The sequence below is a fragment of the Hippoglossus hippoglossus genome, chromosome 21 (genome assembly GCF_009819705.1).
Source record: "Hippoglossus hippoglossus isolate fHipHip1 chromosome 21, fHipHip1.pri, whole genome shotgun sequence".
Classification (NCBI taxonomy): Eukaryota; Metazoa; Chordata; class Actinopteri; order Pleuronectiformes; family Pleuronectidae; genus Hippoglossus; species Hippoglossus hippoglossus.
Window position 1 is genome coordinate 12,322,846 of NC_047171.1, and position 24,335 is coordinate 12,347,180.

Sequence of the window (24,335 nt, forward strand, 5' to 3'; positions counted from 1 at the left end):
TTTCATATTTCTGGTATTTTTCATTTATAAAGATAACCGAGCATGCCCCACTTACTGAGAAATATACTGTACAATACCTATAATGCACACTGTTTTATACTTTAAATAAAGGCAGGGTTTATTAGCCAAGTGATCTATTGTCGTAATTTCTAAAGTTTAAATAAGATCTGGTTCAAACTAAAGGGTTCATGGTGCTGCTCACCGAATGAACACATCACTGGCACTATTTAAACATTAATAAAATCTCCTGTCGTGTAATACAGATTTTTCTTCTCAAAACTATTCTATAGCTACAACAGTAAAGGTGAGAATAAATCAAACAATCATACATTACAAACAGACTGTGTTTTTTATATATGAACTATGCAGTCCATGACATTCATTGTTCAATGCACTGTTGTCAAAAAAAGAAAAGGAACACCAAGCACAACATGGTGATGTCGATCATGTCCGTGGCTTTTCAAAGACAAAACACAGTCTGACGCTGGATACCCACATCAGTGGTGTTAACATCACAGTACGACCTACCCAGGTTCTGCAATCTTAGTACCTGTATCTTTGGAAAATATAAAAGCTTAATTTCAATATACACTGAATCCGGATACGATCAAAAATCAGTCATACAGTAAAACTTCTGATTTTCATCTTGATGGCTTATGTCTAAAATTGGTGAAACATGTCACTCCACAGAGAGATCGCGACGGACTTCACGCAATAAACATTTCATTGAATCACATACGTTTAAAATCAAAAAGGTGAGGTTGTGTGCCGCCCCTCCGCCCGTACTTCACCTCTGTTTCTCGCTCGGCAGTCTCAGTCCTGCACACAGAGTGACTCTTCCTGAGATGTCGTCATTTTATTTCTCAAATAGAAAACAATCATTTTCTTACAAAAAAAATACCTGAATAATCAGAGTGATGCAATGACACGCAACGATAGCTTAGTTTTACTCAGATTTAACAAGGCGGAGGTGTTGTGGACTACAATTCCCAGCACAACATGGTCACATATAAACAATTCTTGTAGTCCTCTGTTGGGATTCAACCTTCATTAGCTTTGACAGACTATAACTGACCGGTATATCATTACAGTATACACACTGCAGTCGACATTATATTTTCCAGCTACACTATCTTTCATCGCTGGCATGATGTTGCTGCTTTACATTATGCAGGACGAGAAGTCCCCATACATGATGGAGACATTACAGGGCCGAAGAGTCATTATTACACAGACTATTATCAGATTCAGCTTTTTCTGCAAAAGGAAAACAAGACAGACCATGTACCAGAGTGTGACTGAAGAAAACAGTGGTTTCAGTTACCATGGCTGTTAAGATATTGATTGGACTGTATCTTTCTGTTTCAAGGCACAAGAGCGCTGGGAGTGTCTGTCCAGAAAGGCCCTGGAGTTTAAAAAAGGTGCACGCGGGCCCTCGGAGGGGGGGGGTCTCCTGGTTCCCTCGTTCACAGGGTGATCCGGGCACAGTGGTGCTTGAGCTTGCAGGGCAGCACGCCGCGGTTCAGCTGATAAAACTCCACCAACTGGATCAAGTCTGTGAATTGTGTGTGACCATCGTCCAGGCTGTAGAATAACTCGCCTTCATCGTCCACCTACATGCACATCACACACACACAAGGGAAGCGCACGCAGGAGAAACGTGATGTGCAAGTTGAGGCTGAAATCTTTAGGTGATTTTTGGAAGATGAGTGAAATGCATCTTGTGACAGTATTTCCAAACAGTGGATTGTACTCACAGGTAAGATCTGAAAGTGTTTGACTTTCTGCATGTGGCACAGTGACAGTACAAACGTCTTGGGGTTGCTTTGGCTGTCCCTCAGAAGAAACACTCTGAAAACAAACAGAAGCCTTTACTGTTGTTCCAATTCCTTTTTACCTTTGTACAAAGACGTATCGCATCCACTTGCTGGAAAGAACTTGCTAAATGTTTCAACTAGATGCCTCAAAATCCTTGTACTTTCTCTCTGAACAATCAAAAAGTCTGGATGTGCCTGCACTTACCCGACAAACCAATAACAATGGCATCTGTATAACTTAAACACAAGTATCTCCCAACGCCTAGAACCAAAATAAATTAATAATAGCACAACCATGCGTGCAGGAGTCTGCATGACAATGAGTCAAGTGCACTGTTCATACTGTAGCTGCTTACCCATCCACCAGACCCTGTTGAGTGATCAGCCGCTGAGCCTCCTCCCTCGACAGTTTGCTGTGGAACCACGCCTGAGCCATGTGCAGCGCTGCAGCACACAGAGAGACAACACGTATGTTACAAATGTTCTGTGTCATACAGTGGGCATACAGAAAATCTGAATAGTAAAAATGTGTCGCACCGACCTATGCTGAACATTGAACTCAGTGATGTGGAGGGGCTCCCGTGACCGCTCAGACGGTGACAGCTTTTCCTCTGAGGCACAAACAAGTGACAGTCAAATTAAGTTTAGAAAATTGTAATTCATTCATTCAGTTTCTCTTCTCTTCTTAGTCTTGTTGAAAAACATTATGCAAGTTTTATATAACTCTTGTTACACTGGACATTACTATATTTAATTAGCTTCATTAGAGGAATTTGATCCTCGATCCTTGTTCATTTTTTAAGCAACATTTAATTTAGACATGGCCAGTTATTGGTACATGTTTCCACTGGACAATGTAACAGTAATGTCATTATTGCAGAACAACACATCATCACGAACGAATCTGCCGAACCCTGACTTACCCTCCACGACAGACCTTCCGCTACAGCCACAGACATCGCCTCGGACGGGTTCTCGATGACGCGGCTCTTCTGGCCGGAAAAATCCATGGCCACCAGAGAGTTCTCAGAGATGCTTCTCTAAAAAAGATACAGTTCATATGGTGTTATTTTGGAATAACAGTCGTAAAAGAAATCTCACTTTTTGCTTTATTTTTCATGGAAAAGCTGGAAATACAGATACTGTGTTATTTTATTAACCCAGTGGATTGACTTCTTGTGGTATTGTGTTGCCATCTAGTGGCTCCATCATTTCTAGAGGATTCCAGACAGAAAACCCCATGTAAGGAGGATTAGAGAGGCCGTGAGGGGAATGACACATGGACACATTTTACCCATTTAAGCTGCCATCAAGCGAGTGGCTCTAAACAGCTGCACACACTGAAGGAAACTCTTCTTATCAGGATTAACGAGAAGCTTCACAGTCGCCACATTCATTCCTCTAGCAGCTACAAAGCTCACAAGTGGCAAAAACAAAGTGAGCAGTGTTTACCTCGAGGACAGCAGTGTTCCAGCTACTCTTATCTACTCAAAGATACTTATCATCACTTATCAAAGTTTGACTTACAGTAAAACATCGTGTTTAAATATGGCTGTTATTTACTTTCCAGTGTGAACACATGAAGCTGTATTCTCATTTTGGCACCAACGGTCATGTAACCTACAGCAGATTCACCAGCCTGACCCGGCGTTTGGCAGATTCATGCACTCCTCGATCTTTTTCTATAATCTTCTTGGCGAAGGCTGCTGGACACACATGAACCTCTAACAGCGGAGGAGAGGTGATGAGTTGTTAAATCTGAGAGCAGCTGATCGCCGTGTATTTTTAGAAAGGAGAGGGTTCATGAACATGTCCAAAAGCCATAAATAGATTGTGTTCGCTGCCACAAAAATACTCCCAGATGAGTCTGAGGCTATTTTCTGGGACGAGAAACCTGCATTAGCACACTGAAGGTGCCTTATTTGTCCTACGCAATTATATCACTACACTGCTACTGTATGTGTTGGCAAGTGTTAGCCCCAGCTGATTTTTTTTTTAACACATGTTCCATTCATGTTCCTTCGATGACCCTCAGGGTGAGATTCACACTTTATAATAACTGCTCGGCATGTATTATAACAGACTGCATATAAAGACGCACGACATGACTGCTCTCAAAAGGTGAGTCTCAATGGCGCCCTGGTGTCTGGCTGGAGTATAGGTCCAAAAACCTGCCTCCTCCATGTTGGCAGATGTGACATGTAACAAAATATAAAGTAACGCCAGAATTATTTTTGTTCACATCACACTGTATGTTCAAATGCTCGTCTAAGTTTGGTTTGAATTAGCTATTTGATTGTATAGTAAAAATGACCGACTCGAGCGCTTATATCAGTGGGACCTTAAGACTCAACTCCATCTACTGATTGTTTCCAGACTCAAGATGGCGGCGTTCCTATAAAGGACATTTTGGCTTCACTTGGAAAATCAAAAAGGCCTCATACAGCTAACATGAACTGCAAAGTTGCAGGTTAATGCAGATTTGTCACTACGATCACCTGGTTTCACATTGTCATTTAATTCATTGTTAATGTGTAAGAATACTGATTAAAGCAGCTTTAAATATACAACTATTATTATTTCCACGAGAATCACAGGACAGTGAAATAATAATCTGAGCTTCACTTACCATCGGTGAGGCTTTTTGTTTCTGGTGTGGCTGAATGAAGTTTTGGTACAGCTGCATCCCATACTGAAATAGAAACATGACATTTAATTATAACTTTACAACACTTTCAGTCAACCTGTAGAAGAGTGATAAAATGGACAGATACAAGTATATCAGTCTGCTGTGCTTTACTGTATATTATTTATAGATGTGCAGGAGAGCGTCTCATGCTTTAACCTGTCTCCAGCAGACATCCAGACAACGAACAACATATCAAGAGAGGGGCTGCTAATCCTGCATCACTCAATATCTTTCCTTGACCTCCTCCAAAAGCTAAATCTGACTCTAGCATTGACTCGACATTCCTCCTCTCAGACATGGGCCTGGAGTTTGTGATGAGCAAGCCGACCTTTAACAAGCGCAGGGCCGTGATCCAGCAGGTCCTGGTCGGCTCATCATCCGCACAGAACAGCTTCAAGTCCCGCGCTGAGCTACACTTTGTGGACTGTAGAGAAGGAGAGACGTTACATTAAAAACTAGTGGAGCTCAACATGCTGGAAATCAATACTTCTGCTCCTCCAGTGCACTTTTACCATGTCCAGAAAAGTGATGGTACCTTGACGCAGAAGCCGTAATCTGTGGGCGCTCCGTGCAGTTTTTTGGCAGACAGGACGCTGTAGACGTCGCAGTCGCTGAAGTCGGCAATGAACTGGAGATGCCTTGGTTCCTGTACGACAAAGACACGACAACATACAATGTTAAATCATATATATATATATTTTTTTCTATTTTTTGCAGAATGGATCAGGACAGAACCAATTTGGAGCGGATCCAGGAATCTTTTTTCATTTTCTTTAACATTGAGAGATGGAGTTTTTCAACATTTTCATTGATTGCTCAGATAATAACTCATGGAACTAATTAATTTAATTCATTCATTCATTTCATGAGGGGACTGTTGGACCTTGGTGGAAGTGTACAATGTACTGAGTGCCATTCTAGTTTGATTTTATAATTTAATAGAAAATTATTCTCATATAAAACTTTAACAGCAAACCGTGGATAAATACCTTTAGGAATTGAATTAATCCGTTGTTACAGTGTGATCTTTTTAGCTGAGTTTAGGACAGAGTAGGAGGTTAAGTTGCATAAATAACAATGCATATTATTCAATGAGTCTATTATCAGTGACTCAGGGTGCGGTTGAACTACAAATGTAATTAGAGAGATAAGGATAAATTTAGAAATATTGATTTGTGCTGTCCTGAGACATTATGAACAGTCACATGGTGCCAGAGATAAATTTCCGAGGCGAAAAAAAAAAAAAAAGCACAAGGACTACCACTGTTCTGCTTTTCATGTGACACACTGTTCCCACTTCCTTATTTAAAGTAAAGCCCCAGCTGTGAGCGACTGTGCGGACTGACTTGCAATGTGTTCGACCGGGACCACAGATGAATGTAAACCTGCTCGAGCAAAAAGCGGGCACCGTACCAAAGCCTTCCTGTGCTCGACAAACAAAAGGTCCACTGTTGTAGGAAATGAAAGCAGTTGAGAAGTTTGCGTTGGCACGGCCGGTGCCTCGGTATGAGGTTCACTTGTCAGCAGCATTGAGAGCACCGTTTCTGCCTGGCTGCTGTGCCAGCTGACCTAAGGAAAATCAAGCTCAACCTGTTTCCCTGCCCTTTCACAACACAAGTGAGACATATATGAACCCACTGTGCAAAGGTACATTCATAGGATTCATTCATAGATTTAATCAGGCGTTTATATTCTGCAAATGGTGCCGTGCATTTTTATTTTTCATAAAAAAGCAACAGAAATTAAAGTATTGACTGCAACAGAATGGTTTTAGTTGTGTGAAAAAAAAAATTCCCACTGGCTTATAATTGCTTTTGATTTTCCGACAATGCAGAGACTACAACATCCTGTGGATGATTTTGTTTTACTGACCTTGGACGTTCCCTTACTGGAAAAATAAAGCCCCGACCTCCGCAGGACAAAAAAAAACTTTTTCCAAGATTTCCTGCTTATCTCTTTGGCATGAAGGTGCCCATGTATCTCTGGACAAGTGCTGGAGTTGAGGAAAGTCTGCGTTGGGTAGAGAAATATTTGTCATTACATGTGTAGGTGTGTGTGTGTGTGTAGTTGATTCTAGAGATAACACACACAACACATTTAGACAGAGGTTGAGAAACTCACAATTAGCTCACTCAAGGTCAAAGAGAGTTGACTGTTATTAGAGAGAACCTGATACCTGTATAAGCTGAGAGGGATCCACCATCCCATTGGTTTCACTGGATATGGAGACCATGTGATCCGGGAAAAACTCCTACCAATATGAAAGCACCCGAGTATTACAACAGCGCTGAAACTCCTCATATCACACCATGGTGGGAATACCTGTTGGATGATGTATCAAATGCAAAAGTACATGAATGAATCGCCATGCACACAAGTTACTCACCAGAGGTTTCCTGAAGAATTCATATTTAGCATAATTCTTCCTAAAACACAGCCGGCTGTCTGTGTCCAACCCCCAGCCTGACAGCACCTCCATAACAGACTCATGGTCTTCAATGGTTCTTTCTAGTAACACACGGAGAAAAGAGAGTAAAAATGCAGCTCGTGTGTTTCACTGCTCTGTGGAGACAACATGGAGACGCGATAGAATCAAACCAAAGTTAAAGATCACAGAGAAAAGCTATATCTGCATAAGATTCTCCTGCAGGAGCTATACTGCTCAACTTCGAGGAACAAAGTTTGATTATTAACTTTTTATGAGTGTGTAATCTAAAGCAGTAAAACATAAACTAATCATTTTCTAGCACTAAAACCGATCGTGGAATTATTGGGAGAGAAAAAAAAGGTTTGGTGTTCAGGCAGCCACGTAAAGCAAAGTTGAACTATGAGCAACATCAGGGCAAAGACGTCATCAGGCAAAGTGTTATTACCCACGATGGTGACAATAATAAACATGAAAATTGACATATACCCTTCTTTCAGTTATTTAATTTAATTAGGATTTATAGATATACTCTTCGTAGGTTGTGCAAAAAGCAAACTATATTCTACATCCTATGTAGAAACTATCTACAATCCCTAAAATTACTCAAAATATTGTATTTTGACACAATCGAATGGTTGTTAAAGTATTATAATAGATCGTGTGAATATCTAGATTCAAGCTTTTCTGTGGAAAGCAGTGACATGCAGTCTCGACTAAAACACTGACGAGTGAAACAGGGCAGATGGATGAATTATGTAATGTGTGCAATAGTGTGAAAATGCAGCTGAGAAATCATTTATGCAGTCACACTGTCACCTTGCAGATCCGTTTTATCATTGACAAATTTGTGTGTTTTCAACTGTTGGCTCACTAAGAATTATATATGTGTTGCTTTTCATGCAGCACTATTAAATGCAAATTGAGGGGATGATGTAACATATACTGACATCACAGTGCATGTTACGTAAATCAGGTTAAAGCAAATCTTTTTGAAAATGTGCATCAATTCAACTGTTAATCAGCAGCAGCAGGTTGTGCAGCTTGGAAAATAACAGCAAAGCCAGTCGACAGATACAATGAGAGAAAATCCATTCGTCTCAGTGTAGACAGTTATGTCTTTATACATGCACTGCACTACGTCCATGCTATTGCAATTCCAATAGAGTAATAACATTCTGCACCAGGAAGATGTATAATTGATGTCTCACACTGAAAAAGACACAATCCCACATCAGCTCCTCTCACATTTTACACCATGTGGTTTAGGATTCAACAGAACACACAGAGGACAGCGATTTATTCAGCTCTCATACATCTACAACACACCACCACTCAATCCTATCATCAAATCAAGCATCTCACCTAAAGCACTTCACATGATTAATACGAGTACATACAGTACACAAGCAAAAACCAAAGAGGTAACGGTTTCATATATATTTCCAAAGAAAACTGCAATCTGAACTGGTTTGACTCACTATCTTGGATTTAAATTTTTTCCTCAGGGCCAGAAAACTATTTTAACTGCAGAAAAACATCTGAAATGTGAACGATGAATCAGAGGTGTAGAATCAGGCTTAACACAGATGACATTTTAATATAGCAAATCAATTCAAATATTGAAATGATGCATTCAAAGAATAGATTATTTTGCTTATGGTTCATTGCGGAAAAAAAAAAGGAAGGATTAACACCGTCACTGACTGAAAAAACGAAATGACATCTAGAGAGGCCAAACAGTCCCATTATGAAACCACATTTAAATTCACTAGATGCAGTTTTTCAAATATTTTGTCATCATGAAATTTTATAAAACGAACAACACAATTGAACGTGTTCTTCCTTGACTCATACCAAGTTTCATGGTAATCTGTCCTGTTTGTGTGAAATCTTACAAATAATCCAACCAACAAACAATGGACAGGAGGAATATAACCTCCTCAGCAGAGGTAATGATATACACTTTATGTCAAGGAGTGGCTCTGATTGCAGTTTGCAGCCGGAACTTTAACTTAAACACATCTTGAGCATTTTGACATTTTATTTTTAACCAAACTGTCATTGAGATTTTTACATTCTCACGTGAAGATAATTTTTCAGAAAACAAACTCTTACCTATTCCCAGATGTGAGAGGTTTTCAAACAGGGTCCAGCTGTGGTCATCGATGCAGTGGTTCTTCAAGACGAACAGCTGGCATACGTCCCTGGCAGTGATGTCACTGGGAACTTCTACTGCTCTGCTGGTGTTATCTTCATTATAAACTTTGATTACCTGCAACAGCAGCATCGAATCAACAAAAGCATTCACTGGGAGCAGAAAACTTTCTACCTTGAACGAGCTGAAACTGCTTTTGGCTTGAAATAATGCAGTGACCAGTATTAAACATGAGGCAAAGTATCAGACACATTAATCAGTTTGACCTACATACAGCAGTTTTGGTTATTTTACAGTAACACAATATTCAGAAGATCGCAAGTAGAGAACAATGTGCAGAGACTGTTCCAGGATATAAAGACTTGAATAATCTTGCAACACCATTGACACATGAAACACTTAGTGCAACACAAATGAAGCCAAGTATAACTCACCGCCCCTCTGTTTGAAATCGAGCAGAGTTCCGAGGTTTTGCAAGCTCTGTAGCCTATACATGGCTGAGTACACAGCATCGCAAAGGAGAGCTTTTGTAAGAAACATAAAAACACGCATCAGACGGCACCGCGAGTGTCAGCTGGGAGGCAAAGAGTGTCTCCCGCTCTCCGTCTCTCTCTCTCTCTCACTCAGTGCTGCGGTGGAGCTGAAAGGAGGTAATTGGACAAAACGGCTTCTAAGCACAACGCTCTCCTGACTCCACGTATCTGTGTTGCTGGTGCTCCTCACCACCACGAGGAGTCAAGAAGCCAGAGATCAATCTGATCCTTCACTAGTGGGTGGAGACGGAGGGAGAGAGAGTCAGAGAGAGAGAGAGAGAGAGAGAGAGAGAGAGAGAGAGAGAGAGAGATGGGGGCAGAGAAAGTCACAAGGCTCCCACCCCCTTCCTCTCTACTCACATCCACACACCCATAGGAAGCAGGGTTCTCAGCATAAAGCCATGCAAGGGCCAAGAGCAGTAATAATGGTGCTGGTTAAATGTAATGCTAGTTTGGTCAACTTAGCCCAAAATTGGCCAGTGGCGGGGGTGGTGGTGTTGGTGGAGAGAATAGGAGATCAGAGCTTCTACAGGGCAGAGGACTGAGCCGTCCACAAATCATTTAAGGCAGCACCTCTCACTTGAAACCATTTAGTGTTCCATCAGCCTGCATGGAGCCTTACACGAAAAATATCTTTGTTTGTCGATGTCCAACTGGTCATGACTGTATTTAGACTAGACCTCAGCTGAGTTGCTTTAAGGAAGTGGCTTCCAGAGAACTGGTCAAATCGCATCATTCAGGCATCACGTTTCTGGGTCAGTCATGTCACAGGGTGAAGAAAACTCAAGAGTGAGGCCATTACTTGGACACAGATGTCTGTAATCACTGAGTGATGTCAGTGACTGACTGACAAAGTGATAGTTACATCATTGGTTAGCCAAATGCCACATGACTGAGTGATGAAGTTACACTATATTGTTGAGTGTCTGGAGTTTCCCTATTGTCCGTCTCAAAATGAACTTACACCAACAGTTTCAATATTTGAGGTGTACTCATTGATTCACAAATGCAACTTATGCACTTATTACCACATCAATAAAAATATCCACCTTAAATACATCTTTTATATATATATATATATATATATATATACACACACACACACACACACTGTAATTACTCTAGTTCTACAGGTCAATTATTGTCATTGTTTTACACAGGATAGTTGAAAATACAGAGTGGACAGCACTGTTAATCATTGTTTAAGAGTTTATAATGAATGGCCAGACAAGGCAGCAGGCTGCATGAACCACTGAGGTTTTTATCAGTGAACACAGAGGTGCATTCATCAGCAAGTAGCCCTGATCCAAATGTACACACGCTTTCACCTGAAAAGCATTCACGTCCGCTTTATGTTATGTTGCAACATGCAGACTAAAAAGAGAGCTGCAGAGTTTATTATTCCTCACCACAAAATAGAAAATTGGCATCAACTGCAACTTAGGTAATACTTGCATTCACCAGTGCTGATGAGTTAAGTTGATAAGACACAATCAGGAAGCAAATATGGGTGTGTCTGCATCACCGTTTTCACTAGTCTCTGTTTCTGTCCATCCAGACAGAAACACAGTCTTCAAACTGAAAAAGGGTCAACACGACTCAACAGCATTACCAAAAGTCTCCATTTCAGGTGCTCTACAACTCAGGAATATTGTCGACGACAAGCGTGAATGTGGAACAAGCAATGCATTTAACCCTAAAGCTAAAGCGTACGTGTTAGTGTGGACGTAGCCATATCGTGTAAAATGGCAGAACAAAAATCTTTGCCTCCTCCAACTCAAAGACTCTGAAACTGATTGGTGCTATAAAGTCCGCGTCTGTGGCCAGAAACTTTTTGTGCTGGTGAAACCAACACTGAACTCAATCTCATCTGTGGGTGGTCCCAACGCTTAGTCTATATAACATCTACCCACCACTTCATCAGTTAGACTCAATGCACAACAAGCCACATTCAACACTTTTTGATACTAACCTTTCCATCACAGAGGTGAGGCTTAAAGTAGCGGGCAGTGCAACAGAACATAAAGTTATGCGTTACAAATGGCTTTCAAGTGGCTTTTCAATGAAAAAAATAAAAAAGTCAGTAAATCCAGACAGGGATTATGCAGGACTATATATAGCTTTGTTGAATAAAAAACCTCCTCTATTAGACCTCGTTATCTCAAGGACAGGACAGAGTGAGCCATGTTGCCAATTAGACTACTATGGTTTAACCTTGAACTGCACTCTCACAGCTGCAGCTCTATCACTGGGTGGTGGCGAGGGGGTTGCCTCCAGACTCGCCCATCTACAGAAAACCAGTGACTAATGTCCTCCCTGCTCCTCATGGTTGAAACTCTGGAAAAACTCACAGTCTCACCTCCCTAGAGATCTTTGCCATTAGTGACCTGATGCGTTATGCACCCAGCCAGCTGCACCATCTATAGCCTCACTGGTTGGTTACACTTAACTTCTAAACATTATCTTAGTTGTTAACCGAGGGCCATTTTAAAAATACAAATAGCAGGAATACCAATTGTTACTTAGATCTTTTACCATCAGATCAATAAGAGCAAATGTTTTGAGTCAAAATAATACTTTGTGAGTTCACTGATAGAAGCAATTTCGCCAAAGCCCCCAATCAAAAACCTGATCCACTAGACCCAACTGAATACTGATTGGCCCCTGAAGTGCTTCTGTCCGGTCAGTTTATTTTTTTAGTTAAATAAATGTGTCACTTACTAACAATACTTACAATAAATATGGCAATTTGCTTTTTTGAAGAACACAAGAACAATAAAAAAAATATATTAAATGATGTAAGCCTTTGCTCAAAGCTATAGAGCTAACAGTAAACAAGGAGAGACTTAAATATGCAACCTACTGGATCAGGAATTGTGCATGTTTGTTGGACATATAATTGGCCCCCCTTTAAGGCCCCTGATCTAGAAAAATCCTAGATCCGCCACTGACATAATCCTAAATTTAACCTCATCAATTTATTTCAAATTGCACTTGCTATGATGACTGATGATGGGTTGACATCACAGTAACATCACTGAATGTTGCCTCAGGCGATTGTAGACAGACCCATTTTACCTTATATAGCATATAACTTTATATACCACCTTGTAAATAGATTCCATTACCATGAAGGTGTGGGGTTTGCATATGGTTTGTAAAAATATACAAACCATATGCAAAAAAGGCGAACACGTAGTTACTAGCCTTTTAAATGTCATCTGGAATCTTTACCAAAGATTAATTCAAACAAGGTTTTGAATTAATGCGCTAACATTTCTCAATAACCCAAAGTAAATAAGTTAAACAGGAACAGGGAACAACAGGACGCGAACATGAATATAGCGTTATCTGAAAAAACACAGTGAAAGAGAAAGATAGGAAGTACTGAGGAAATTCATGTTAAGTTTCCTACCCGCTTCTGCAGACAAAGTGGTGTGATGGCCGGCAAGGTAACTCTTCTTGCATGGAAATTCATGCTTCTGTCTTAGATGCACAAATAACTATGTGAAAAATATCCACACATTGCTGGGAATAATGATTATGTATGAATTCTAAATCTAATGAGAATAGAGTGTTGTTTCTGTAGCGTAACTCTAAGGGATACCAGTTGCAGTAAGATCTGTCACAATGAAAGTGTGAGAGAAAAAGTCATGTTGCCTCCCCACAACACAAACTCCTCCTTCGTCCTTGGAAACGTGAAAGCTTCTTTCCTTTTCTCTCCTTTTAGAAAGGCAGTTCCAAAACACAAAACTGAAAATGGGGGGAAAAAAAACTTTTCTCATGGTGAACAGAGTTGAAATATACAGTACAAGGCCGGAGAAAGTACCTGGAATCAAAGTAACAAATTCTGCAGAGTGATAATATCACAATCACACCATATGAGCTGATTTCCCAGAAAGTGCATGTGTCAGATAGGTTTTGCTGACTTTGTAGCCCACATGGCTATTTTTAGTCTCTGACATATTATACATTTCATTTGGACCAACATCAGACCTACTTATATTTACTTAAAGTCTTATTTCCTATAACTATCTAAATATGCATTATAATTTTTATTAGTATTATTACCACCGCAGTTGACGCTTCGCTTTCATAAATAAAGACGCCTTAAAAGAGAGAGAGAGACGAGAGAGAGACGAGAGAGATGGACCTTCAGACGAGCCCTTACTCCCACAGCCACAATTCACAGCTCCCACAGCCCCTGTTTTACTGTAAGACTATACAAGGCAACCATGAGTCTGCCATCTTTACAATACAGGCCTCAGTAGTGGCAGAGATCGATGTAAAACCTTTAAAAGGATGACAGGTATATTTTAGGCTAAATATACGTTTGAACAGTTTGCCTCTATTTTAATATTCTGCAATTATTCTAAGTTTCCACTGGTACTATATTTAGGAGTCACAACTTACAATATTCAAGAAACCAGGAGCAGACAGAGACTCAACTAGACAGATGATTATTGAAGTATTAGAATGACCAACCACAGTGTAGTGCCCATTAAGTAAAAGGTAAACGGTCTGTATTTATATTGAGTTTTTCTAGTCTTGATACCACTCAAAGCGAGTCACAGTACAGTTCTGCCATTCACCTCTTCACACACACATTCATATAGTGCATCTATGTGCAGTGCTCACTATCACACATTACTCACACGCTGCCGGCACAGGCGTCAGGAGCAATTTGGGGTTCAGTGTCTTGCCTAAGGGAACTTTGGCATGCGAAACTGAGGAGCAGGGGATCGAACTGCCGACTTTCTGGTTACCTCCTGAGCCACAGCTGCCTCTGTTCAAAACGTGTCTGTTGATAGTCTGTGATGTCGCCTTTTCCTTAAAGTCAGTGATGACTTCACAATTGTGATTTTGAAAAACAAAAACTTTTAAAGCTAGTGGGAAAAAGCCCAGACACTGCATTTAAAAAAGATACATTTCTTTTGCTTCCGCCGATGGAGAAATACATGTTGTATTTAACTTCGCTGCCCTGACTGTGGAAGCCTGATACCAGTCATTGTCCTCTCTTTCAGATTGTGAGAACAGACAGGGAAAGATGAACCTCCCACAACAGCATTGGTGTTTATCTTTGAAACGCAGCACAGTGACTTGTGGGAGCACAGACAAACAGACGCTGCTAGTTATCACGCCGCTAAAATGAATTGGAATTAATGGAGCCAGGATGATAACAGAGTCTCCACAGCTCCCATAATAAAGCCAGCTCCAGACACACTGTCCTTGAGCACAGTTGATTAGTCAAAATCCCTTTTGCAGGGTTTGTCAAAGTAACAAGACAGTAAAACTAAGGTGCAGCGGGGCAAATATGCAGGTATACAGGGTACACCCTGTGACGCCCAGGGATTTACAGTATATTTAGTTAAAAAACAGCAAGACATCAGTATGCATCTTGCAAAGCCAGTCGTGTTATAATCCTATCTGCAGAGGATAATTTTTTTCCTCGAATTTGGCCAATAATGCAAAGCCTACACAGAAGAATACACTGCAGGAACTGAAGAACGTTCCTTTTCTTCGTCATTCCATAACCCGTGAGCTTCATGGAGGGGTATTAAGTGAATGACTATAAATAAAACAATAGAAGCTATTGTGTACATGCAACCAACAGAAAGCAAATACAGCAAAGCACTAAGCAGAACTTTAATAAAAGAAAAACAGAGTTGCTGTAGAGGGAGAATCATCTACAAATCTAGACAAAGAGACATGTAATCTTAGTTGATTGCATTACAATGGTGGCATCAGCACTTACACTTACACCACTGTTACCTCAACAGGTGCAGCATTTCAGCCTTGAAGCACTGAAAATGTAGCAGAGAGAATTAAATGGTGAAGAGAACTTAGGAGCATAAAACTCCGCCAAGGCCCAACATTCAGTAAATCTGCACCACATTGCTCATAGATATCAGTTACCTAATGGCCTTAACTAACCTTTTCATCTAGATCCATTAATAATTGAGATATAATTCCCAATCTCACAGTGTTATGGGAAAAAACATTTGTTTAATTAATGAATACGTTCTAATGGGTTCTGCACCAAGTTTCGTTGAAATCCCTCAAGTAGTTTTTGTGTAATGCTGCAAACTAACAAACAAAAAAACAAATGCCAATAAAGCCTAAGCTCCTTTGTGGAGGTAATAATCATGTAAAGATGCTCACAATTGTACTCATGCACAGTATTGGAGTAAATGCACTTGTTGCTTTCCACCGTTGCTATAATCGCTGCGATCTTGGCCATGACTAGTGCCACAAAAATTAAAAACTAGTCAAAGGGTGGAGCTAGAAATGAGTTGACAGTATCCAGATTAATGCACTACCTCACTGAATGTGGACTTAAAAACCTATTTGTCCAATTTGTTAGTTCTGTACTTGAGGTGTTCAGTGCTACATACACACAGTTAGGACAACTTTCAGAGAGAAATTGACAAAATTCAAGTGCATTCACAAAACTGTGTGGTCCTGATAAGATCATAAAAGATTGCGAACACACCATATTTATCTGTGCTGTGTGTTTGTGTTTCACAGATGGAGAGAGAGATACTACTTGTGTTTGACACGGTAAAATAAACACACATGCTGTCACTGACCAAGTCACATCACTCAACTCTCATAATTTAATCCCTGGTTGTTCCTATTTACACAAGACCAGCATCTGCAGCTGTCGTTCAACAGGCGACAGTTAAGCCTTACAATAATCCCACACTTTGTATATTTGCTAAACATAGTTGAACTTTGGCCGTTTGGTAAAAATGCAAACGTTAACATTGATGGTCATCACAATAAAGCAGAGGACAGAGGTCAAAGAATTAAAAACTTTTAAATCGTCTTACAAGTAAAGGACTCCCAATGGCCCACAATGCACATCTGGCAAGACTGTCAGTCTAAAGGGGGTCAAGGAGACAAACCCCTTAAACGCTCAGTGTGTACGATTTAGTGACATCTAGTGGTGAAGTTGCATGTAGCAGCTGAATACCCTCCCCTTCCAAACATGAAAGAGAACTTGTGGTAGCCTTCAGTTGTCATAAAAAATCAAAAAGGTGTTACTAAACTAAAAAAATATGGCGGCCTTCGTAGAGAGGACCCGCTCTCGATGTAAATATAAAATCCTGATTCGAGGGTAAAGAAAACAACAATTTGTACAAGTTACAAGAAACACACTAGTGAAAACATCACTAGGATTATTTAATGTTCAATTTCTGCCAATAGATCAATTTCACAAAAATCTTACACACTGGACCTTTAAGAAATAAAGGGGCATCATGTGCATCTAAGAGCAGATGACTTACTATATATAACCCTCACTGTTAGGCCCGAGGAATGAAAGCTATGTGACTCCTCTGATTCTCACTACTGCATACACACAACCACTCAAATCAGTGTGTTCACCGTGGGATGAAAAAACAATAAAATCTAATTATTTTAAATGTGAGAATTAAAAAAAAGATGGCTGCCGACTTTTTCTGGATAAGGTGGTTTTAACAGCCCTCACTAATGATTGATTTGAGTTTGTAAAACGCGAACTATTCCTGAGCTTGGTTCTGTTTTGTCAGTGAGCAGCTTTCTAACAAATGATTTATATGTGTTAAGTGTGACCCTGAGGACTGTGTAACATCTGCTGTAGACAGGAGGCTACGAACATGGACATGATGCATGTTGCATCTGAAATAACATCTCTGAGGGGGCAGGCATTTCCTCTGAGTCACACAGCTGAACTGAGCACTCAACGCCGTCTGTCTGTGCGCTTCTGGTTTCTGGTAAGAGTCCAACCATGACTGCCCAATATATTCCTGGAAAGTGGAAGCAGAGCCAGCTACTTGGACTTAACAATATTAACCTGGAACTGTCTGCACAATGAAAATCTGGTTGCACAAAAGCACCATCATTTCATGCTGACGTTTTTTTGTATATGTATGTATGTCTGTGTGTGTGTGGGTGTGTATGTGTGTGTGTGTGTCTGCGGTGACTCGTTGCTTAGCCGATGGACTGAGGAGCTGAAACCTCAACATTGCCAGTGGACACTTTTCCTGAGGTCAAACTCAAGAGAGTGCAGGAGGATTTAATTTCAAAGTAACCTCTCAAGTCACAGTTGTATGTCTGAAACAGCTGAGGTAGTACACACACACACACACATACTGATTTATTCACCATGTAAACTGATCTGTCTCAAAAATCCAGTTGTCTTAACCTACTGTACACTTTCATGTAGAGTTCACCTGACTACACAGTGACTTCATGTGCATTTCTATATGTTTTCCTCTACTTGCTGAAGAAGAAATGCCAAATTTGTTTAAATCCTCGACCGGTCTCGAGGAATTTGTAACAATTTTCTGATGTGAAATGTTGAGTGAGGAGATGATAGGAAGACAAATGCCAATTTGATCACATTCTTGAGCGAATCACAAGCACTTATTGTTACAATGGTAAAAAAAACGCAAAACGCAAATCTCTGTATGTATTTTCAATGTCATCCTGAAAACAACACATGAAAAGTGGTCGAATACGGCTGATGGTCGTATAAATGCCGAGCTCTGTAACTTCCAGCTTTCCCATGAGTCATTGCTTTGAGTGGCCCCCTGCTGCTACACATGCACACATGAAGATGCATACCGCAAAGACACTGAAAACCCTAAGATCAGCTGCAGCACACATTAAAGGGATTCACATCCAGGAAATATCTGGTGGTTGACAAACCAGACTAATTTAACAGCCCAGGAAAATGTAACCACAATTGCTGTTTTTTCCAACACAATGAATGTGCGCTCTTTTTTAGATTTTGACAATGAAGTCTGTATAAATGTACAAATCAAATACAGATCAGTTAAGTTCAATTATTTTTTGTTGCGCATAATAAACAGATTTTCTCCTCATGTCTACCAAAAAGGGTCAAGCAACATTACTTTTTTTGTTTATGAATAAGCATCTTAGTGAAGAAGTGTGGGTGAGGCAGTATTTTCATCTGACAAAATCAACTGTCGCTGGCAAGCAACGAGAAGCCTTTTAACAGCTCAAAAAGAAATCAAAGAGCCATTGTTTCCAAAGTTACCATAAAGTCAATAGTAAGTGATAAACCTGCCCATGCTACTGTCAACTGCTTTTGTGCTGTGCGAGATTAGAAAGCTCGTCGGGCATAGCAACAGTCACTGAGAGGAGCGGGGCTTAGTGAACGGTCAATTGGTGACTGAAGTTTTTATTATTCATTCAACTAGTAAGTAAGCGAACCTGCCAGAAGTGGCTCAACGACGAGATTGGGTTGAAACCTTTTCCCGCACCAGCAGGTACTTCCCCACATTCAGTGCAGGACAAATCGCACACCCTGTTCTAAAACAAACGCACAAGAGTGGCTGTCGGGCGCCAGGCCAGGTATTTCCTGGGTAAACCATAAAAGTTATAATCACATTTCAAATGCAACATCGTATCACACTTATGTGTTGCCTGAGTTTGTATGTTGTTTAGAGGCCACTGTACAGTACGCAAGTAAGAATCTGGGATCTCAAAAGCAAAAACATTGTGTGTGTAGATTTTGCTGACACAGCATTTTTATATGCCCACTGTCACTAATTTCCATACTCACATAACTGGTTCCACCATCCACATGCCATGAAATTTCAGACAAATCACAAGCAAAACATCGTGTAACTATGCATCTAATTACAGTTAAATGCTGCATCGCCTGCAGTTGTTTTTCTGGCACTTGTTGCAATTTAAGTTTGCATAACTTTGCTGCCTGTGGTAACATATGGAAGACGTTACAGCAGAGGCCTAGTTTTTTTTTTTCAGACAATATCCCTCTTTGTGTCGCATGCACCCTCAAGTACTGTAAGTGGAACACTCACCTGAGTTGCACTGTTTTTGGTCCACGGCAACAAACATTCAGAGACAAAGTGGGGGAGGGTGGAGGGGATAAGCTCAGGAAAAGGGTTTGGAACAGGAGAAGAGAACAACTCCTCTCCCTCTTTATTGCTCCTGAAGGACAAAAAAAAAACACAAGACACAGTGAGGGAAAGAATCGGATGTTGCATAAAACGGGACAAGCATTGTTTCGGACTTGATTTCAAACTCTATATGAGAGCCCACACTTTTCAAAAGCAAGTATGTCTTTGCCTTTGCCTGAATCAGTCTCTACACTGTGACATCGCAATCACGCATTAGACTTAATGCTGGAGTGGTTACAACATATTGCTGGACGCTCCGCTGCTTGTGTCCCATGCGCAGGAATGAGGAGTGTAAATGGAGCAGGTCATAAACAAACTGACGGATCTGACAGAAACACACTGTCCGTTCAGACCCTCCTGTGCTCTCAACTAACAGACGACACACCCCACGCAGTCACCAACAGACTCTTGATAAGAAGATAATGCACATGTGAACCGCCCCCCGATATCACCACTATTAAATACAGCAGCTGCAAACAGACCCAGACAGCGCTTGGGCTGCTGGCTGGTGGGAAGAGAAATATACTACAATCCTCACATCTAATAATCAATAGGTAAAGGAATTTTCTAAACTTAATAACCTCTTTAGCATGTCGTTGCAATCTAACCATTTTTAGGGGCGGCTGCCGCTCAGGGGGGTTAGAGCGGTGGTCCACTAACCCGATAACTGGGATTCGATCCCGCATGCCGAAGAGTCCTTGAGCAAGACACTGAACCCCAACTATCCCCCTTCTCATAGAGAAAGTGCTGCACATGGATGCACTGTATGAATGGGGGAATGTACAACTGTAAGGCGCTTTGAGTGGTCATCAGTTCTAGAAAAGAGCTATATACTGTACATACAGACCATTTAAATCAGTCAGAAAAAACACATAATAAACATCGAAATATGTGCATACGAGTCAGGGCCTCAGTCTCTGAAAGGTGCTGTTCTCTTTACTGCTCTGAACAAACAGCAGTTACTGAGTTACTGATTATCTCCCACAAACTAACAGGTGCTTGATTCGATTCCAGCTCTCTAACTGCACTGTTGAAATAATACATTACACTTTCATTGACAGCTGGTCCGGCCAATTATGTTTACAGGTACAAAGTCTACGCCGCAGCTTTTAAATAGACCTCTGTGTCTCGCCGCTGCTAACACAAAGAGTGCACTATTCTTCTGCAGAGCAGTGTAGAGGAGGAAATGAATTACATAATTGTTTAATCTTATAAAACAGACTGGCTTCATTCATGGCAAGTTTGAAAGAAAAAGAAAAAAAAAAGAGCCGTACCTGTTCCCCTTGCACGGCGTAATCCCGGTCTCCTGGGCATTTGGTGTCAGTAAAGGAGCTCGCAGAGGGATGAGGGCTGGGCTGGGGAAACCACTCACATTACCCCTGCCACTCTGAAAAATCTCTGCTTTCTCTCCGAGACCTCTGGAAGTGTGTATTTCGTCCAGCGTGTTATTCATATCACTCATGTGGGTTCAGCTAAATCCAAGGCATCATCTGAGGCAGAGAGGAGAGGCAGGCTGTTGGACTGTGTGTGTGCAGAGAGCTTAGTTAGAGCAAGCAGGCTGGCGGGGCTCCTCTGCTCACAGCTCAGCAGAGTGTACACACACACACGCGCACGCGCACGCGCACACGCACGCACACGCACACGCACACACACTGTTTCTCCGGCTCATCTGCTGCCCATGAGGGTGGCCCAGTGGGGCAAACCGATCCCTCCTTCCCAAACATGATCCACCACAATAAAGATATTTTTAACACACTGACTCCTACAACAGTCATCCTTGCTCTGACCTAGTAGTGTATAAATAATCATCTAATTTGCTCAGGCTTATTTAGTCTTTAATATTGTTGTTGCTTCAATCTTTTTTTATTTATACTTGCCTTTGCAACCTGGAGGGCAGGGATTGCACACGCAAATCGCACACAACACAAAAGGGGCAGTCTCTCTAGCACAGTACTGAGTGCGGGACGTCTGCCAGTGCCATAAAACCAACTGTTCTTTTGTCATGGACTTCGCACAGGGATCCAAATTCCACTTTAAACTTAGTAAACTGTAGAGGGCATGTAGTTGTGCAGACAGAGTAGCCAGGCAAGTAAATTGGCTGTGTTGTGGGCTGTGTCATTCAGTGACAGGCTCCATGTGGGGGGATGGTTGGGGATGATAACATCTCTCCGAGAGGTAATGTGTAACAGAGTCTGACAGGCTACTGGAGATACAGACTAACAGGCAACATAGGCTTGGAGCAATAACCCACTACATTAACAGAAGATAATCAGATTACTTTGGCAAGATGCGAGAGGCTGGGGCGTTTTAAAAACGTATGAAAGGTGCATGGAACAGGGAAATCTCTTGCTTAGAGACGGAGGTTGATCTGTACACACACTTTAAATCCATACCACACTTACAGGAGAAACAACAGGTCACCAAAAAAAAAAATCGGAGTTTCGCTGTGCCAGTGTTACATTATGTTTAAGAGGGAAAACAAGCAGTGTTAACTTTAGTTTCTTGACTTTGGAGAGGAGCGAGCAGGAGGAGATCGGTGAAGACAAATGATTCAGCCGAGGTCCGACAGTGGATTGACACAGGGACAAGAAACGCCGGGCTGCATGAGAGGGCCAGGAATAACTCCCAGCCTGGAACACATTCTTTTGGTATCAGTCAATGCAAATGCTAATTACATTGATGTAAGATGAAGGCCAACTCTATTTCAGGGAGTTATTAACAGTGTCTCACATTACTGTAAGGTACGGTTCTAGTTGTATTTATTTTCTTACTGTGATGGACTGTCATGAATTCAGCAGTATGAGCCGCTCTTTCTTCGCATTTTAACAACCTAACCAAAAGATGGCTTCACCGCCTGCTCCCTGCAGAAGCCGAAATCCAAATCTGTTTTCACCGTCCTGTTATGTTAAATAAAAGATCTCGACAAGAATCAGGCATATTTAAGGGACTGATATTAATGAGAGACTGTTGGGCCTTGGTGGAGGTCTGCGATACCAAGTGCCGTTCTAGTTTGATAAAGAAATTACTTGAAAAGTTACCGATTATCAAAATAATTGCAGATTATTACTTTGTGGTTGACCGACTGACAAGTTATATTTAGCGTGGGCTGTTCACTTTGACATCAGCTCAAAGCTTACAAAACATATTCTTGCTGTGAGAACTGGGAAAATCTGTCTTTCATGCTTAAGAACATCAGAAGTTTAAGTCAAACTACAGCTCATCTGCCCAGTTCAATGTGATGCACATCGAGTTTACAACAATTGTTTACTGGGTCAAATTATGCGATTGTACAGGATGAGGCAAAGAAGTTGGTAAACTCTCACACAGCAGCAGCCTCTTTAGAAAATCTAAACTAACCCATTCATAATGTCAGACAGTAGGTATATCAGAGCTTGGCATTATGGACAAAAATTATATCAAGATAAAAATGTTGATATAATTGATATCAGTCGATATCAAGAATTATCACGATAAATGTCAGGGTGTTATTTCTTTAAGTTTAAAGTTTGCTCCCTGCTCCTGAGAGAAGGTCGTGGTTTTAAACTTCTGAATGAGCAGAGAATAACTAAAACTGAGGTTGACCAATAATGCGCCATCTTCAATATGGAAATATATTGAACTTTAGTTATATTGCTCTTGATTAAGATTATAAATAACTATTAATAGATTTATTGCCCAGCCCTGAGGAATATGATGCAATAGGACACTCGACACTTTAATGCCATTTCATCCACGTTTATCCCACTTTGTATCATAACTACATGAGACAAACGATGCAGTAACATTATCTCCTTTGCTATAATTTGAACATTTTAATTGTGTTTTACTATAGAAACCGTCAATGTGGGATTCATCAGGCTTGATTTAATGTTTTAGCTGAAACATGGAACTGTCATAGGAGAGGACAGAAAACAGGAAACATCCTCCACATGTTGTGAAGGTGAAACGTGGAGGATCCCAACCTTTAAGTGTTTGTTTTTTTATCTTTCTATCTCTACAAACTGTTTCTTTACTGTCCAACTGTTGATGAGACGACTGGAAGACATCACAGACCTGCTCCTCACGGTACAGATCGTGACAGGCGAACAACAAGTTAAAACAACACACACGATGGTAAAGTGGCCTAAAGACACAAATACAATACAGATACAGGAACTAACAAAGTGAGTGCGTCACACGCCCACTTCCTGTCCCCACTGACCCAGCCGGAACCGACTCGTTAACACTGTTTAAATTAATAAAACACGACATGATGTTTTAAATGCAGCAGTTTTTTTTTACCTGGAGCCTCCTGAAGCTTCGTCTCCTCCTCTGACTCCTCTGACTCCTCATGTCGCAGCTGCAGAGGAAACTCTCCCTGTGTGTGCACGTGCTGCAGGAGCGCTCCTCTCACCTGCCCTACGTCATCACGTCTCAGCAGCTGTGACGTCACTCACTCTCATTAACATTAACACACGTTTAAAAAACTTACGTCAAATAATTCAATGTGTTTTCCGAGAGTAACATTCTGTAGCTAAGTTTAAATGGAAGTATTGAACATAAATGTTGAATGAAAACATTACATGTTGATTGTAAATGTTAAACAATGATCTGAAAAAATATATAAATGTTATTAACCGTAAATGTTAGATAAATCTTATGTCCACATGTTAAATACATCTCGAAATATAAATGTTAAGGGTTATTAAATGTAAATGTTAAATATGCAGTATATATAAATCTTGAGTGAATACAATATTCATCTTAAAATATAAATGTTAAATAAATAGCAAAAAAAT

General features: G+C 40.7%; 1 protein-coding gene across 3 annotated transcripts; it reads right to left on the bottom strand.

Moving 5' to 3' along the window:
- Positions 1-326: 326 nt before the first annotated feature.
- Positions 327-23,981, bottom strand: grb14 (growth factor receptor-bound protein 14). Of its 3 annotated transcripts, XM_034573926.1 has the most exons (15): positions 23,839-23,981; positions 20,832-21,047; positions 19,459-19,588; positions 9,050-9,206; positions 6,893-7,014; positions 6,683-6,757; positions 6,379-6,516; positions 5,042-5,152; positions 4,835-4,930; positions 4,447-4,509; positions 2,741-2,857; positions 2,359-2,428; positions 2,174-2,261; positions 1,758-1,851; positions 327-1,613 (listed from the first exon to the last, which is right to left on the bottom strand). In XM_034573926.1, exons 2-15 carry the CDS (start codon positions 21,017-21,019, stop codon positions 1,467-1,469), a joined length of 1,596 nt encoding a protein of 531 aa, XP_034429817.1. In that variant the 5' UTR covers positions 21,020-21,047; positions 23,839-23,981; the 3' UTR covers positions 327-1,466. The 3 variants fall into 3 exon arrangements, with proteins under 3 accessions (XP_034429817.1, XP_034429819.1, XP_034429818.1); XM_034573928.1 differs by lacking the exons at positions 19,459-19,588; positions 20,832-21,047; positions 23,839-23,981 and adding an exon at positions 13,038-13,432; XM_034573927.1 differs by lacking the exons at positions 19,459-19,588; positions 20,832-21,047; positions 23,839-23,981 and adding an exon at positions 9,524-9,932.
- Between the last annotated feature and the right edge of the window lie 354 nt (positions 23,982-24,335).